This window comes from Hemicordylus capensis, chromosome 1 (assembly GCF_027244095.1).
Source record: "Hemicordylus capensis ecotype Gifberg chromosome 1, rHemCap1.1.pri, whole genome shotgun sequence".
Classification (NCBI taxonomy): domain Eukaryota; kingdom Metazoa; phylum Chordata; class Lepidosauria; order Squamata; family Cordylidae; genus Hemicordylus; species Hemicordylus capensis.
Window position 1 is genome coordinate 74,027,376 of NC_069657.1, and position 18,375 is coordinate 74,045,750.

At 41.1% G+C, this 18,375-nt stretch overlaps 1 protein-coding gene across 3 annotated transcripts in view; it reads right to left on the reverse strand.

Annotated features, from left to right (window-relative positions):
- Positions 1–18,375, reverse strand: part of PLA2G4F (phospholipase A2 group IVF) — a 50,535-nt gene that overhangs the window by 17,402 nt on the left and 14,758 nt on the right. For all 3 annotated transcript variants that reach the window (XM_053268208.1, XM_053267389.1, XM_053266641.1), the window contains 12 exons: positions 18,334–18,374; positions 17,209–17,251; positions 14,461–14,527; positions 13,761–13,933; positions 13,569–13,682; positions 11,153–11,190; positions 10,398–10,533; positions 9,969–10,105; positions 6,899–7,121; positions 5,459–5,573; positions 4,583–4,720; positions 846–953 (listed from right to left, as the gene is read on the reverse strand). In XM_053268208.1, the coding sequence (XP_053124183.1) occupies positions 846–953; positions 4,583–4,720; positions 5,459–5,573; positions 6,899–7,121; positions 9,969–10,105; positions 10,398–10,533; positions 11,153–11,190; positions 13,569–13,682; positions 13,761–13,933; positions 14,461–14,527; positions 17,209–17,251; positions 18,334–18,374 (1,333 nt within the window). The remainder of the gene's footprint in view (positions 1–845; positions 954–4,582; positions 4,721–5,458; positions 5,574–6,898; positions 7,122–9,968; positions 10,106–10,397; positions 10,534–11,152; positions 11,191–13,568; positions 13,683–13,760; positions 13,934–14,460; positions 14,528–17,208; positions 17,252–18,333; position 18,375) is intronic.

Genomic DNA, 18,375 nt, shown 5'->3' on the forward strand with positions numbered 1-18,375 from the left:
GAGGTTACTTTTAATTAGAAAAGTAGCCAAGAAGGTAGTCAAGATATCTGGGCTTGATTCTCATTGCTGGGCTTGGATAGATCCCACATGTTTCACCTCAATACCATGGACTTGGATGTACCTGCTAGCACAAAACCTCTTCTTCTCACAGAAAGGCTGCTTCTGACAGAGCAAGAGTGTTGTGTGAGAAATATGTGCAAGCTTTTACGTAAAACTTTGTACAAGCAGTTTTCATGGTCCACTAGAGTGTATATGCTAAGTGTATATGCACAGTCTTCCTTATACATTGGCTTCTTGCTATATGCTTTGGCCTGTATCTTCCTTATTTACTTGTTTCAACTCCCCATTACATTGTGATTCAGTACTGCAAGAAGTATTCCCTTAGGTTTTGTTTAAGTCTACAGAACAGCATGCAGTCATTTTCTCGTTTTGCTTCACTATTCTTTGGATCCAAGCAATGGGACTTTCTTCAAGGAAATGTGCTTAGAATACATTCACAGCTGTTTTTGAAAAACAAAGCTAGCACTTCCTTGCCTTGCTGCTAAATGTTCAGGGGGGAAAGGGTAGCAACAATCAAGTAGCTATTCTGCATTTCTGAAAGATCAAGCTAAAAATAATCATCCCACAGTAGCTTGATGCTTAGTTAAGGAAAATCTGCTTTCATAACATTTATGTTTAGGATAATTGAACTTTCCAGTCTATAAATGCCTCTGTTGTAGCTGTCTATTCTACAAGAATTTTCAAACATTTCAGCATCATGTTTCTGCAAAAGATCTCACATCTGAGAAACCAAATTCTAATACAAAGGTATGACTGTGCAAAGTATGGATGAGCAACTTACTTACCTATAACTTTGACAACAGCACCCAGAGATTCGAGAAAACTGAATCCTGAACCAACCACCTTCAAAAAAACGTCATCCAGACTTGCAGCAAAGGCACTGCCCCACATTCCTGTAGAGATAATGGAGAAGGGTGATGATATCCAGTCCAAGTCCACTTTGCCAAACAAAGACACATAGAAGTAAGGTACAGGTGAGATCTTAATCTTGCATTGCTTAATGTTAAACCACAGCTTTTTCACATGAAAAAGCCCTGAGGGCCTTTAAGCTCCTAATTTTAATTTATGAGCTTCCTCCTCTGTAAATTTCAAAGCATCACTACGTAAGATTATTTCAAAATATCTCATATGAAGCAATAAACACAAGTCTGTGAGAAGGACACAAGTCTTTTTCCAGCTAAAAACTGTGGGCTGTGAAGTTACTGCCAAATTCTTCAAAACTGCCTCCAGTGTAATTAGCTGCTGATTAAAGACTACATGAGTCCAGTAAGAAAATCAGAAGAGCCCCACTGGATCAGACAATTATGTTTATCACAGTAGCTAACCAAATGCATGCAGGAACCCCACAAGCAAAGCACGATGGCAACTGCAATTGTTCCCTCAGCAACTGGTATTTGAAGTATATTACCTCTGAGTATGGAGGTTCCACACCACCATTACAACTAATAAACCATTTACTAATGGTACATGTATACATCCTCAGACAATAAATGCAATGGTCACAATGACTGTAAATGCAATGAGTGCAAAAGAAGCAAAATGCCATCATTCTTCTGCACAGGCAAAAAGTCTGCACAGGCAAAAAGTCTGCCATAAATACAAAAAGGTAAACTTTAAAAAATGAGGTCATTTCTTGAGATGAATGAAACAGTGGTACATATGCTGGTAACCTCCAGACTTGACTTCTGAAATGCACTGTATGTGGGGCCTTTGTATGTAGTCTGGAAACTCCAGTTGGCACAGAATGCAGCAGCCAGGTTGGTCTCAGGGTCATCTCGGAGAGAACACATCACCCCTTTGTTGATAGAACTACACTGGCTGCCAGTAGGTTTCCAGGCAAAATAAAAAGTGCTGGTTATAACCTATAAAGCTCTAAATGGCTTAGGACTTTCCTTATGAGCCCCAACGCCTATTGAGGTCATCTGGAGAGGTCAGTATCCAGTTGCCGCCAAGCTCAGCTGGTGGCCACACAGGGATGGGCCTTCTCAGTTGCTTCCCCGAGACTGGAATATGATCTTCCTCATCTCTGACAATTTTTAAAATGCAGTTGAAAACCCACCTCTTTCACCCAAGCTTTATCCGCTTTTTAAATTTTTAAGTTTTAATCTGTTCTTGATTTCTAGACCGCCTAAACTGTTTTAAGATCTTTGTGTATGTTTTAACTTGTTTTTTGTTATTGTTAACTGCCCAGAGATGAAAGTTTGGAGCTGTGTACAAATTTGACAAACAAAAATCATAAAAATCATAAAAATTAGAGTCATCTGCAGGGCTATCCCTGAACCAGTACATTATTTCAAATATATGACATTAAAGCTTCTAAGAAATACTTCTCTTAGAAGCTTCACAGGATTCTTGAAGATGCTGTTCTCAAATAGATTTTTTTTACCCTCAGCCACAACCTCTCAAAATTCATTCCTACAGACAGAACAATATCTATCTATCTATCTATCAATCTATCTAATTATTTCTCCAAGACAGTCCAGTCTTGGATGCGTGGCAACCTCTCGCGAGAGAGGCAGCACTACTCGCGAGAGTTCCACACCATGCGAGAGAGGAGGCAACAGGCGCGGCAAGAAGTTTGAGGAGAAGGGCGGGTGGGCGGCTGGCGGGCAGCAGGCAAAGCCCCACCAACCAGGTGGGGGAAGCGGGAGGTGGCGGCGGGACAACCTGGCACTGGCCCACCCACCAGGATGAGGAGGAGGTGGTGGTGGGCCAGCCTAGGCTGGCCCCCGGGAGGAGGAGGCAGGAGGTGGCGGCGGGATGGCCTGGCCCTGGCCCAGCTGCTGGGGTGAGGAGGAGACGGTGGCAGGCCCTGGCCTGGCCACCAGGAAGAGGAAGCCAGTAAGGGGGGGGTGCAAGAAGTGGGTGGTGTGGGGGGGTGGCTGGGCCCAACTAGAGGTGCAGATGCTCTGCGCCTAGGCACACTAGTTATTGTTATTATCACTTTAAGTGTGCAAAATGCTTTCTGTTTTCTCCTAGTACATCTGCGAGTAAAGGTAATTACTGCTTTATTCATATTTTATTAATTATTTTCAAGGTACAGCAACTTAGCCAAGACCTTACAGAAACAACAGAGTTGAGGTTTTATTTGAAACAGGGTCTCCTGAATTCAAGTCTAATACACTCCTTACACGACCACACATTTAATGTTAACTGACTTGGGAAAGAGTCTTGATCAATCTGACCTTGGAAAATCTGTGGCCATTTTTGAAAAAGGGAGAAATGCATACATAAAACCACTTGGACAAAAATGTATGAAGATACTGGTGGCACATACTTCTAGACCAGTAGCTCAGGAGTAGCATACTTTGAAATTGTAGAGTTAGAAGGGGTCAAAGGGCTGCCTTGTCACAACACCAGTTCCCCAAAAGTCAACCCATGTCATTCTGTTTACTGTGTGCCACAAGCAGATGTACTGCCAAGTGTGTTTGCAGGGCAAATTATTAAACAAGACAAGCTACACTTTGTAACAAAAGGAGGTGTGGGATCACTTACATCAACACCCACTTGCCCTGGCCTGCAGAGAAATCCCTTCTCAACTCAAAATATGGCAAGCAGACCACAAGTGCAGACAAAACCAGACTTCTGTGGGCTACAACTGAGGCATTAGAAGTAAATCACACAATAGCCTTCATTAATTTATCCAATAGTTTCTAAAATTACTGCACTGACTGGCACCAATGTTTGAGATCATGACACCCTTCTCCCATATTAGCTCCACTGGCTGCCGACAACCTTCCGGTGCAATTCAGGTGCCGGTTGTGATCTTTAAAGCTTGAAACAGATTAGGCCCCAGATACATAAAGGACCCTCTCCCCACATAAGACCCCTGTGTTCATCTGACAAAGTCCTATTGACAATTCCACCACTGACAGAAGTCAGAATAGCAGCAGAGTGTATGGGTGCCTTTTCCACAGTGATGTCTATAATGTCCCCTGCTAACTGAGCAAAGAGGCACCTTTCTAAAGTGGTGATTCTCTTTATTTAGCAGGGGGAGAGCTAACTGAACAAAGAGGCACCTTTCTAAAGTGGTGATTCTCTTTATTTAGCAGAGGGAGAGCAACTGACCCTATCCATCCCTAGCACAGCATCCCTCCAGTGGCTGTTGCTGGTGTCTATATTATGTTTCTTTTTTAGATTGTGAGCCCTTTGGGGACAGGAAGCCATTTTACATGTTTATTTATATCTACGTAAGCCACTTTGGGAACTCTTGTTTAAAAGTAGTATATAAATATTTGCCATATTTGTATTTGTATAGCATGCCCAACTCTCTGCCATGAAATTTTCATCTAGTTTCCTCTTTCAGGTTCTGACACAACTGAAACTGCTTTTTGTCCCTACAGCTTTCTAGTTCTGTGGCTTATGTTCCATTTCTCTACAGTGGCCTTTTTATGTCCTGTTTTCAAACCTGTTTTGATTGTTTCATGCAATTTATTTTTATTTGTTTTATGTTAGCTGTTTTGGCCACCACCAGCAGGAGCAAAAAAGCAGAATATATACATTTGAAATAAAACATTCATACCCTGCAAGAAGCAGATTCTGGGCTCAGGATGTTTCTTAATCAGCCGTCCCATGAAGAACTCGCTGTCAAAGTCTTCTGTTCGGACAAAAGCACCATACTTGCGAAATCCAACTTCATAGGGGGTGAACTCGCACCATTCTAAGAGGAACAACAATCACTATACAGGAAACATGTAACCAAGCATGTTCATTACATTCCCATTCCACTTGAAAAAGCTAGCTGAGACGTCATCAATTGTGCAGGGGGAAAGACACTATGCTATCAAATTAAGGAAGACAATGGCTAACCTCATGACTAACGAAGTGCTTACACAATGAACAAAGTTGTGCTAGTGCAAGAAGATTGCATAGCTGTGCTAAAAGACAGGGATTTGCAGAACAGCACTCTTATGCAACAGTTCCATTTAAAACAGATGAGCCATGCCACAGGTTGTGTGACTGCTATGCAAGCATGCTTGCGATAGTACATTAGTCTGGAATACAAGCTCCAGAGCAAGTTGCTTGCTCAGTAGCCTTGCACTAGTACAAGAACCTTCTTGAAGCCCTTCGTTAGTCAGGATGCCAGCCAATGGTATGAAAACTGGAGTAAAATTATGGAACAGAAATGGTGGAACCTCATGCAAAGCACCTCCTAATCCATATCACCTCTTCTTTACTGTCTGCTATCAAATAACCCTCCCTCGTCAATCTTGTTACTGCCTTTATCAACCACCCTCACCCGTCTTTTCACTGCATTTGTGCCTTTCATATTAATGGGCAGGCACAGTGTCACCCATGCAATGACTGCTAAATTACCCATGTGAAAGGAATGTTAAACAATAACACTACACTACTTACAGGTTTAATAAGGGAGTAATAAACCTGCCACATATTGTACCTGCAAAGTCATCACCACTAACATTGGGCCTCACATTAACAGCTGCATAGATGGGATAGGGATTTTGCCCCTGTTTCACCGCTTCCTGCTGGTCAGAGAGTTTTGACTGGTCCTCCTGAATAAAGGAGAGAGGGTATTTATTTATGTTTACATTTATGTCCCACTTTTCCTCCCATGAGCTCAGAGTGGAGCAAATGGTTATGTTTATTCTCATAACAACCCGGACAGGTAGGTTCGGCTGAGAAATAAGCAACTGGCCCAGAGTCACCCAGTGAATTTCATGGCTGAATGGGGATTTGGGTTCCCTGGTCCTAGTCCAACACTCTAACCATTATTCCATGCTGGCTTAGACATGGTGGGATTAGTCCGTGTTCCAGTGAAATTAGAGCCTTATTTTCACTAATTCTATACTAATTTCTATTACTATTTTCACTAATTCTTACATGCATTTCTTAATGCATATACACAACATGTTGTACACTGTCCATTTTCATGGAACATTAGATTTTCACTCTAATCTATCAGCATTTATCAATATTTCTTATTTAACTTCACTGAAGCACATGCAGATGGCTACAAATCAGTGACTGGTATTTCACTCACTTCAAGAGTGAAATGTGCAAGCTCAGAACTCATATATGGGGCTGCGCAAAGAAAAATTCTCTCTCTCTCTCTCTCTCTCTCTCACACACACACACACACCTGTGGAGCACCTCTCTCAGACCCCATGCCTGCAAGTGAATTGCCAACTCAGGGAATCATCCACAATCATTATGAAACACCAGCATTATTTTGTCAAGTCCCTGACTTCACAAGTTTTTTGTCTTGAAGAAGTTTTTTGTCTTAACCTCTTGACAAGAAGGCAAGAAGTATGGTCAAATCAGCCAAGCTCACAACAATATAATGCATTCAATTTCTTTTTAAATCTAAAGATTTCCAGTCCACTCTATATGGGTATAAGCTGTAAATGGAGGGGAGAGGAAGGGAGTCGGATGAGTAATGCCAGCCTTATTACTTCTTGATGTACCTTTCCTACAAAATTCACAGAAATTGATGTGCCAATGGGGTAAACCAATGTCCACCAGCTAAGATATTAAAAAATAACAGACACAAGCCAGTCAGAGTTAAGCACATAAACATTAAGCTCAACAGGAGACATAAGCATGTGCTTAACTCCCTCTCACCAAAACCAAAAGGAATTTAACAGTACCTAACTTTGGCTACATTTAATTGTATATTTTGTGTAATATTTATGATTTATTTAAAAATATATTTATTTTAAAACAAAAAATGAGGGGAATCAAGTTTTGTTCAGGATTCTCTAGTTTCTGAGGGAATACAGATAACTTACACATGTCTGACAAAAACAAATGTGAAGTAATATAAGAAACTATCTGTTGAATAGGTAAATACTAAAATGTTTAATTTATAATTTATTACCTTTTGCTGGAGGAAGTACTCCACAATAAGCCCCCATAAATCTGTGAAAGACACTTTCCGTCCAGCATTCTCCATTGCATTCAGTTCCTGAAAGTAATACTTCAGCCGCTCTGAGGAAAATGCTCCCACTTTACTGCTGGACATTTTTTTCTGGACATTGCTGATTGTGTCTCTAAGCTCTTTACACGACCATTCAGAGTCTTGGTACAACATTGACAAACACCTGCAAAAGTTTCCATCAGAATACATCAAAATCAAACTGTGCCATATTATCTAATAGAACAGCACTTAATAACCATAGCTTCCTGAGAACCTTGAGAGATACAAACACAGCACCTTATTGGATGAAGCTTCCTGGAGAATAATATCAAAGATTTGTAATGAGCAGTTTAAGAATGATAGAGGAAGTAAAATGATTCTAGAGGAATATCTAATTTTGGGGTTATTATACTTCTACTTGTTGAATATCCCTCACTTACTATTGCCTCTGCAAAGCATCTGAACTTCAAACCTCTGAATTAGAATTATCATAATCCAATATGATGTGTGTTCTTGCCAGGCTATGTGTAGATGAGATATTAATAACAACAAATATTTATATACCCCTTTTTAACAAAAGTGTCCAAAGCAGTTTACATAGAGAAATAACAAACAAACAAGATGGATCCCTGTCCCCAAAGGGCTCACAATCTAAAAGGAAACATAAGATAGACACCACCAGCAACAGTCACTAGAGGGGTACTATGCTGGGGGTGGATAGGGCCAGTTGCAATCCCCCTACTAAATAAAGAGAATCACCACATTTAAAAAGGTGCCCCTTTGCCTAGTTAGCAGGGAATTAAGACAAATAACTGGGATGAAATATACTTCATTGTGACTTCAGTACAAAAATGCACACTGCAGAGAAAAGAGAAAATAATTCTTGAGTGAAAAATTGTTCCCACAGTCCAAAGGTCCTCTTTAAGGGCAAAACAGTCTTTAGTTAATGAAATAAGGATGTCTGATATTTGAGCATTCCCACTAGAAGTAAACCTGGAATTTCTAATCTGAGATAAGAGATAAGAGAGCCATTTAGGAGAGCCAATATCCAAGACTGTTAATTTGATTCCTAGCCAAAAGTGAGTAACAAGGTTTATTTATTTAGTTATTATTTTAAAGATATCCTATTTTTTACATATGCAGCCTAAAAGGCTTACAAAGAAAAACAAAATAAAAAGTTCAAAAAATAACAAAACATCTCCTAAAAATCAGCACACGTAGTGTCAACAAAATAATTTCAAAGCAAACAAAATTCAACCAGCTTCAAAAGCTCTCTTTAAAAGCCAAAGCTTAATAGAAGAGCTGAAATAGTTCAAGTTGGTGACCAGATGAGCCTCCACAGGGAGGTAATTCCACAGCACTGAAGCCACCATTGAGAAGGGTCTGCTCCTAGTGTCACCCATCTCATCTCAGGGGGCTATGGCATCCAGAGCAGGCGCTCAGATGTAGAACAGAATTGCAAGGAGGCACATAAGGGTGAATGACCTCTTTCACATGTCGGTATATGAAGCTTGGGCTCTAAAAGTAAGAACTAGCACCTTGAATTGAGCCTGGCTACTACGGATGTGTACAGAACCGGCATGAGGTGGCTTGAAGTTGGGGAGCATACCTTTAAGGGTGGGGGAAGGTGCCCTTACCCCTCCCAACGCGTTTCCCCTGCCAGTGTTTCATTTTAAAAACGTCCATCAGGGTGGTAGCATACCTTCCTACCACCCCATGTCCTCTTCAGCTTGAAGTACCTGGTGCGCATGCAAGTGCAGCATACGCATGCTGGGTACTTCCTGTTATTTCCAGCTGAAGAGGACATGGGGCGGTAGGGAGGTACACTGTCGCCCCAATGGACACTTTTTAAATTGAGCACTGGCGGGGGGGAGCGGCAGGAGGGGTAAGGGCACCCTCCCCCACCCTTAAAAAGGTATGCCCCCCACCTTCTAACTGGCTGAACAGCCAGTTATTCAAACCGGTTCAGGGGCCATTAAAAGGGCCTCCAAACAGATTTGTGCATATCCCTATTGGCTACCTATTTACTTTCATTGTAGATCAAACAAAGTTGAGGTTAAATATTTCCAATGAAGTAAATGAAGTAAGTGGCAAGACAACAAGAACCTTTGTCAGGCCAGTTGTCAAAGTAATATTATTTCTGTCGAAGGAGAAAAGTCAGTTACAACGCAGTAAGTCATAGGACAGTAGCTAGTTTGTTAAAACTGATATTAGTCTAAGTAGATAGTGGAATTTATCAGTTCCAGATGGGGAGTCTACTGCCTATCACGGGTTGCATGCAAGTAGCAAGCCAGGTTAATATGTCTAGACTTTCTGTTAGTGTATGTAACTCTAGAAAAATGACTTAGTCTATGTTGTTAGATGAATCAGAAGCATGCTGATCACAAAAGCAGAGAACAGCTAGTGCAGCCTATTCAGAATTGATGTACTGGGAATAGTTTAGTAGGGCTGTAGAGCCAATAAAGCACTGGCTCCTCCTTTGGTTGAGCTTTTCGCCTTTTCTCTGTTGGTCCTACCAGTAGTAGAAAAGGCCCTCTCTGGGAAGGAGGGAAAGAGGACTTTGATCCTCACCTGAACCCAGCTGAAGACAACTGTCTTTTTACCTGATGGGTTTAATGTCCAAGTATCACCAATCTGAATGAACAAATTTTGAGGAAACAGCATCTATGATATGTGAGTTATTCTTTGCATCATGTTAGACAATAAAGATCATATAGCCGTCTTGGATGTTATCTCATTTGAGTAAACTGCATGAAATCATCTGATGTTCAGAACAGTGGTAGATGGGTCCTAAAATGTTCCTTCCCTTTTACCCTTGTAAAAGACTGCTCCAATAGTTCAGAGATAACTTGAGTGAATGTACCTCATACCCCAGAAGACTGAATAAACTTTATGTCTAACTCTTGGAGCTATACTGGCATAATGTAAGAAGTATTCTGCCATAGGGCATGTGGTTCGAACAGGTGACTCTCAAGTTCCTTCTAGCCTAACCTATTAGAAATAACCTATTAGAAATATCTTTCTCACATACCACGTAGTGCCAGAGATTCCAGAAAGGTATATGACACTGTCCAGAAGATTTAGCTGCTGAAGCCCAAACAGGCTGCCATAGAATGATGTCAGTGCTCTCATCCCTCCACCAGATCCCAAGACTGCTACTACAGGAACCTTTAAAAAGAGGAAACACCGCATATAACAGAAACTCAGGAGTGTTATGTTACAAGGATATACAGACAAATATTTTTAATTGTACATTACAATAACCATGACTGGCATTTTGAATATAATTTTAATGAAAGTAATAGTGTTAAAAAAGAATCACTCACTTAATTAGATGATGCATGAGATACATGAAATATATGGTGCACAATGTATTCTTAAATATAAAAATGCCCTGTTCTATTTTACTGAGCTATAACCAATTACAATTGGCTCTCACTGATTACTATAAATCACATACCTCATCTTCACTAGGGTCCTCTCTCAATTTCAGGGTCTGCTTTAGTGCCTGAGAAACTATTTTCTTCCTCTTGTCCAAAAATTCTCGTTCTTCTTTACAAAGATCAAAACCCAGACGTACATCAAGATCTTTTCTCCTGGTTTAAAAAGTGGTGTAAGAGCGGGGGGAAATAAGCACAGACAACTTAAACATTTCCACACACCTTTTTAAAAAAACCTGAAGGATGTGTCTTAAGTGTTTCAGTGTTAGTTCTGGGAAAGAGACTCATTTTAAACATATTATCCTCTGACATTTTTTCCTGTGGCAGCTCTGCTAGTTGAAAGGGTCCGCTGCTTTTTAAATAAATCAGTGGCTTGCCTCTTTTCCACTGGGAGCTTTTGCAGCAAAAGCTACAAAGAGAGATCTATCCTCACAGGGTCCTCACCCCCATGCACATATATTTTGACTCACAGCCAGTGGTCCTCTAATTTTTTTCATCTCTGTGTGGAATGAGTTTTGTTCTGGGCGGCAGTATCAAGGCAGTGTGTGCACACGTGCATTCAGAATGGGGCCTTACTGATTCAACCTGAGCGGGATCTAAAATTAACTGAGCAGACATCTGAAAAACTTGTGAGTGTGTGCACATGCACACGCCTTAAAGGGAACAGTGCTCACAGCCACAAGTCCCACAGAGCAACTGAAAATTCAAAAACAGTCTCCAAGTACAGTTTGAAAGCACAAGACAATCTTCATCTGCAGAGGAACACAAGACTTACATTTGTTCAGCTTTCATGTGCAGATCTACACTTTGTCCCTAAAAACAAAGATAGCATAAATGGAGACGGTTGCATGGAAAATAAGCAGATTTCCTAATTAATTAACCCACACTATCTTTGTTGCCTGGCTAGCGGGTTATTCACACATGCCTTCATGCTGTGGGGTATCTGAAGAGTGAATCTGCTTTGCAGCAGATTCACAAGGTGTTTAATTGGGGGGATTAAATGGATAGTTCACATAGGGTCAGCTCCTCTCCGCAATCCCTGGCAGATCTTTTTCCTGTGCGTTCCCACTGGCTTATTTTGGGTTTTTCCTCCAACCAATCACAAATCACATCAGACAGGAGGAGAGAGAGAGAGCTTTATTGTTAGTTTGAGCTACGGAGGAATGGAAGACCAGCATGGCAAGTTGCCAAACAGTAGAACACTTAACCCTTGCCTTTGTGAGTGACTGCCTTCATCACCTCATGTTCCTCTACCCACCCACCCACACCCCAGATGATTTAAGAGGCAGGGAAGTTTAAAGCAGAAATCAGAGCTATCTCTTTGTCATGAACAAAACTGCAAGCTAATGGAATCAGCACAGACAAAAAAGGCTCAGGTTACATCCATTCAGCATATCTAAAGCCTATGTAAACTCCCCTTTATTGAGTTTTGAAAAACTCAATTACTGGCATGGCCACTCCACACATCAAGGAGAAGCGGCGGGGCATAACAGAAGCCTCGGATATTTTTGTTCAACAGCAGCTGAAACTAGAGGATTTTTTAAAAGCCAGATATACTTCAGGCTAAGCCAGAATGTGCAGCCTTGATTTGGGGGGAAATAGAGTCCTGTCTGTACTGGTCCCTGATAGCCTGCAGCTACTTTGGGGTAAATGCAGCTAATATATGGACTGGCCCATTCCATTCCGAAGGAGATTTGAAGTAAAAGCCCTGTGTATGAAGCCTCCTGGCTAGCGAAAGCAAGTCAAGCAGTCTTCCTGTTGAGCCTTTATACCACTCCCCAATGCACACAACAGGAAACAGAGACCTAATTTTGGTCCCATTCTCAGGATGTTACCACAATGCAAGGAACACAGGATGACACACCTCTGGAGGCCACCATACCATCTTAGGTGCTTAACTAAAGACAATATTAAAGGTAGGCTAGCATAGTGTCCTGTCCATGTGGAAGTGTGTTTGCATGGTATTACATAGTGACAGAAGATTTGTAAGAACATGTAATAACTGAACACATTTAATTAGGTGTTCATGCACTAAAGTCTGTCCGCTGCTGGATAACCCCAATGTTTGGTGTCCAAGGCTGCTATTCTAGGGCTACCGGGCTGCACTCAGTTAAGTAAACACAACTAGTGCAAGCCTACCTTGGACAGAAAGATTTTTATGCAGGCTCAACTGCCCGCCAACCTTCCAAAAGCTTCTGGGCTCAAATGCCAGTTTCCACTTGCCGTAAGGCAATCCATGCAATGCTGGTTCTCCCCAATCCCATATTTAGGGACATCTTTACCTAAAAGATGAATCCTTACAAAAAGAGTTCCCACTGTCCAGGAGTGCCTTTTATCATCTTTGGATGATGCACCAGCTGCATTTGTTTCTGGAGGAGAAAAACCTTAAAACAGTGGTGCACATGCTGGTAATCTTTAGGTTTGAGCACTGTAATGTGCTCTATGTAGGGCTGCCTTGTGTATAGCCTGGAAGCTTCAGTTAGTGCAAAATTTGGCAGCCAGGCTTTTCTTTGGGATAGCTTGGGGAGACCATGTCACTCTTGTTTGGAAGCACTGCACTGGCTGCCAATACGTTTCTGGGCAAAATACAATGTGCCGGTAACTACCTATAAAGCTCTAACTGGTTAGGTCCAGGTTATTTAAGAGAATGCCAAATTCTATACAACCCCACTGCTTGTTAAAGTCATCTAGAGGTGTCCACCTGCAGTTGCCACTGGCTTGTTTAGTGGCAACTTGGAGTCAGGCCTTTTCTGTAGCCGCCCCTATAACTACTATGAATATTTATATACTGCTTTTCAATAAAATTTCCCATGGATGGATAGATACGTTCCTGTCCACAAAGGGCTCATGGTCTAAAAAGAAATGTAAAGTAGACACCAGCAACAACCACTGGAGAGGAGCTATGCTGGGGACATGCTCTAGGACATGCTCTAGGACATGCAGCCTGTCAAGATTCCAGCTTTTCTATCAGCTTTCAAATAAGCCTTAAAGACACACCTACTCAGCCAGGCATTTGATGGTTGCTTTTAATTAGGTTTGTTTTAACTGTTTTTAATTTTTGTATATAATTGGTTTATTTAGTTTGTGTAATATCATTTTTGACTGATTGTAAACCAACTAGGGATTGTTGATTAGGTGGTATACAAATATAAATAGTGCTATAATGTAGTCAAAGGTAGTAGCACACGTACCTTTCCTAGTGGAATTGTCATATCAATATCCTTTCCCAAAGGAAGTGACTGCAATGGAGCAGTTCCTGATCCAAGAACAGTGGTGTGCTTTTCAAAGTCAGGACTCACTCCATCCTAGGAATAAACAGAGTATATTCACAAGAAAGGGAAGTTAGTCAGCATTGCAACATGGACCATGCAGCCACGTCTCACCTGAAGGACGGTAATAGTTTGCTCCAGCTCCACATCCAGTTCTGAACACATATCTTTGCCTATGTGAAAGACAAAGGGGATTCCACAATCCTGATCAGAGTCTGGTTTGCAAGGAATGCACAACTGCTTCTCATAGGATCCAGGAAGCGAAATCTTGAACAGATGACTGCTTGCTACAGATGACAGAGAGTGGTTTAGAACATATTGCTACAACAAATGACAGAGCAACCAGATTAGCAAAAGCAACATTCCAAGCTTTAATAATCTGAACTGATAATATCTGAACTGTAATGCAAATTGGTACAAATGGACTGAAAATATTTTAATTACCTTTGGTTACTTTAATTAAAAATTTGCAATATGAAGAGACCAAAGTTCAGTTCTCTTCCACTTATTACTTTTAGGAGTGCACACTCTATATATAGATATTAATATCTATGCAAAGAAGTTGACTGAACAGTCTTCAAGCATCAATATAAATTGAAAGCCCTAAGTGTTCATAGTTTGCTGGATATTAGTCAAAAGATAACTTACTTACTGTCTATGGAGTTTTCCCCCCAAGTGCTCAATGCACATTTATCTCAGATCACTGGACCAATTCAGATATAATGTGAAGCCAAGATTATCACCCCACTAGGGCTTCTGAACTTGGGCTTTATTCATAGGTAGGAGGGGGGACAGAACAGCAAAATAAACCTACCTTGCTCTCTCAGCTTTGACATGTCATCTTTGTTAAGTACCCCTTTCAGACAAAGGCAAGGATAAGCCTAAGAAGGAGTCAAAAAAAAATTACTGCTTTTGAGATATGGCTCTTTGCATGAATAAATTCTAGTGCCATGAATATGCAATAAAAATGTTTAAATGTAAATTCCAGAACATGACAAAGTTCTGCTTTATTGGTTATGGTTAGATAGTTAATCCCAAAAGGATAGTATTAAAATTCTTAGTAATTGCTTCTATTCTGTGAATCATTCATCCTGCACCTCAAAATGACAATAACTCCTGGGTACAATACAAACTTAAGCATTCTGCATTTGGAAAAAGCCTAATAAAGGGAAGGGAAGATTTTTAACACACGTAGACTGAGAAGAGAAGAGAAGAGAAGAGGACATGAGTTATTTATAATTTCTTTGAAACCTAACTTATACAATGATTTTGCAAACAGTGCCCGACATGCTGCACAACAGTAGGTGGGTGAGGAAAGGGCTGCACATTCACAGGAAGCCTTCAGCATCTCTGAGGTAAAAGCTTTTTGCGCAGCTAAGTGGGTGCAGAGTCAAGGAGCCTTTTTTGCATCTCCCTCCTCAGTGCAAAGGACATTTCTCCATGCATAAATATGTTCCTGAGGGTTGTGCAGCCCTCCAGAAGATATTTATGCAAGGAGAAGCAAGTGGAGAGATATGAAAATCACTCTCCCCTCCAACTCCACACCCACTCAATTGTGCAAAAAAAACTTTATGGCAGGGACGCTGAATGCTCTCTGTGAATGTGCAGCCCTTCTTCTGCCTAGCACATGGGCCAGTGCTCTGCACAATCCTGGGGTTCCCTAGAAACTTATCACATGTTCCTCAATGAGAAGATCAGTAATGGCAGACATATTTCCAGGAAAGACAGACTGTACACTATTACTGTTCTCCCCCTACACTGTGCAGAAGGGTGTTGCATGTGTCTCAGAGTGCACTCTTGACTCATACAAGGCAGTTATGAGAGCCAGTAGGCCGGGTCACACACTGTGTGAACTGATTTTGAACTCTGAACAACACCCCAGAATTTTTACAACACACAGGGCTGTGTCAGACAAGTCAATGCAAAAAGAGTTCCCTGAAAGAAGATCTGAACACCAGTGTTATGAATTGGTCTTGGCAAGTAACTGCCTTGCTCAATCTGACCACCCAATTGTCAAGCCCCTCCTGTTCTCCCTGCCTTCTTGAGACAGCTCACAGGGATTTAGCATCAAAGATGAGAAAACAGGAAAAGATGTTAGGGAAAGGGGGGTTTTGTTGGAGTATGCTAGGCTCACTTTACATTCCCACTCACCTTTCTCAGGTGAAAGGCAAGGGGGGAGACATGTTAAGTGGTCATGCAAGCAACTAGAGAGTTGAACTCCTCTCTCTCGCTGTCATGTTCCAAGTTCTCTCTTCCTTTCCACTTAAGGATGAACCAGGCAGGGGCGTATCTAGGGGTAGGGCAGGCAGGGCACGTGCCCTGGGCGCCACTTAAAGGGGGGCGCCATTTTGTAAAATTATTGTTTAGGGGAAAAATGGCTGCCAAAAACAAAATGGCCACCATGCATGCTCAAATGGCCTCTGTGAGGCCCTAGGTCATGCCAGGCCTTGCAGAGGCCATTTGAGCATGTGCGGTGGTCATTTTGTTTTCAGTGGCCATTTTAAAAAAAGATTTTTAAAAATGGCCACTGCACATGCTCAAATGGTCCCTGTGAGGCCCTAGCGGCCAGCAGGGGGAGGAGGAACCTTTGCAAACCCCCCAGCCTTTAGGAAGCCCCCCGAAGGGACTACAGGTAAAAAAATAATTATATATAATATAAGTCACTGTACACATATTCAGATTGGCACTATGTAGAGAGAAATCAGGGATTGTGAATAGAGCTGATGATTATGAGCTAGGATTGTATTCATTTGCTCTTACTTTGCTTCTTGTGATAAGTGAGTTAAATGTGATGTCTTGCTAATATGGCTATTAATGGTGAATTTGTCTTTGAATCAGTGTGAAATCCTTAATATTAAGGCCCACTGGGAGTTTCTTGCTCTCTTTCTCTCATTTTAACTGTCTTTCTGAAAGACTAGAATATATTCCAAGCAGTGACACAGTTTACTCTGCATATCCTTTAATTATTCACAGAGTATCTGGGAAAAGTCAAATTCTCCATTTATTTTTAAAACTTATGTAATGGTGATGCTACAATACATAGTAGAGAATTAGACAGGCACTTCTGTTTAGTTTTCCAAGTACACCTCCACAGAGTATTTGGATATTTCATGAGCCCCAGCATCCTGAAATTTGTAGTTTTCCAGCATTTTTTGATCTGGCTAAGTCCACTGCTAAAATAATTTTTGAAATATTAAAAGATTAACGAGCCTGACTTGTATTTTTCAGCTGATATTATGGTAAAGTTATCTGAAAGATTGGTGTCAGATGCTTGGACAGGGGGCGCAATTTCAGTGTTTGCCCTAGGTGCTATTTTCCCTAGATACGCCTCTGGAACCAGGGAAGCACTTGTATTTAGCAGAAGATTGGATGATAGCCTTTACTTCACCAGATACAGACATCGGTAAAACTAGTAGCTGACCAAGGCACTAAATCTCCAGCAGAGGGACATAAAGTGCCTTAAATTTCAAAAAGCTCTCCTGCTAAGTTCATACCTTGAATTATTGAAATCTACAATAATCATTTTCAAGCAAGTAGCCATTTGATTTTTCCAAACACTCACCACAAGGGCTCCGTTAGTGATGACCTCTGTAGGAGCATCTGAACTACAAATGTAAAAAACTGATGTGAACAAAAATACTGTATTTGTTGCATTTGCTATTCTGTCCCTATTTAAACCCTTAACTTTCATTTCCAGCTCTTGCCACCGAGAACTTGTAACAGATAAGAACTGTGTAACTGGTTATAGGATGGATTCCTACAACTATTTTTCCATTAATAGAAGACCTTCAAGCTCTTCATAGCTGGGATTTACATGAACCACAGTCTTCTGAATAGGTTCTCAGACATGTGAAGATTAAAAATCCTATTAATAAGATATTTACAGCACAATCCTAAGCATGTTGACATCCAAAATGAAAAATGCTGCCTAGCACTTACTCAGGATTTGCTGTCCACTCATAAAGAGATGTCCAACAGCAAAACACAAGAGTGCTGTGTAACTCAGTACTTCCACAACTGCTTCTAATTTACTATGTGGCAGCTTTTTTTAAAAGGGCAGGTTCACACATAATGGTGGCAAGTACATACAGAAGAGCCACCAGTTCCTGCTGGGCATGCATTCCCACTTCTGTGTCAAGTAAATGCAGAAATGTTGGGTGCAGAACATTGGTAACTGATCTCAGTCTGACATTTGTAATCCACACTGAAGTCAGTTACCAACATTTCCAGATTTGTATATTTATAAGGAGATGCTGACAGGCATCATCTCATACTACGCGGGAGGCATCATCTCATACTGACAGGCATCATCTCATACTACACAATGGTAAACCCCTCCTATATTCTACCAAAGACAACCACAGCGCTCTGTGGTCACCAAGAGTCAACACTGACTCGACGGCACATTTTACCTTTATCTTTACAACACAGAAACAGCAGCAAAAAGAAGAATTAGCACCCGGTGGGAACCATCGGCTCTTCCATACTTACTTGCCACTGTTATGTGTGAACCTGCCCTAAGAGATTTCCCAAATGAGACTTGAGGTCTCATACATTGGTTAAACATGCCTAGCGCTATGTTAGTTAAACATTCCATTCCTATACATCTTTGTTTAGAAATGTAACTATGAATTCCATAGAGCTCACTTCTTAGTTAGCATGCTTATGAAAATGTAGTAATACTTACCTTTTTTCCAGAAAAAACTCTACATCTAGCTCCTCCCTGTCC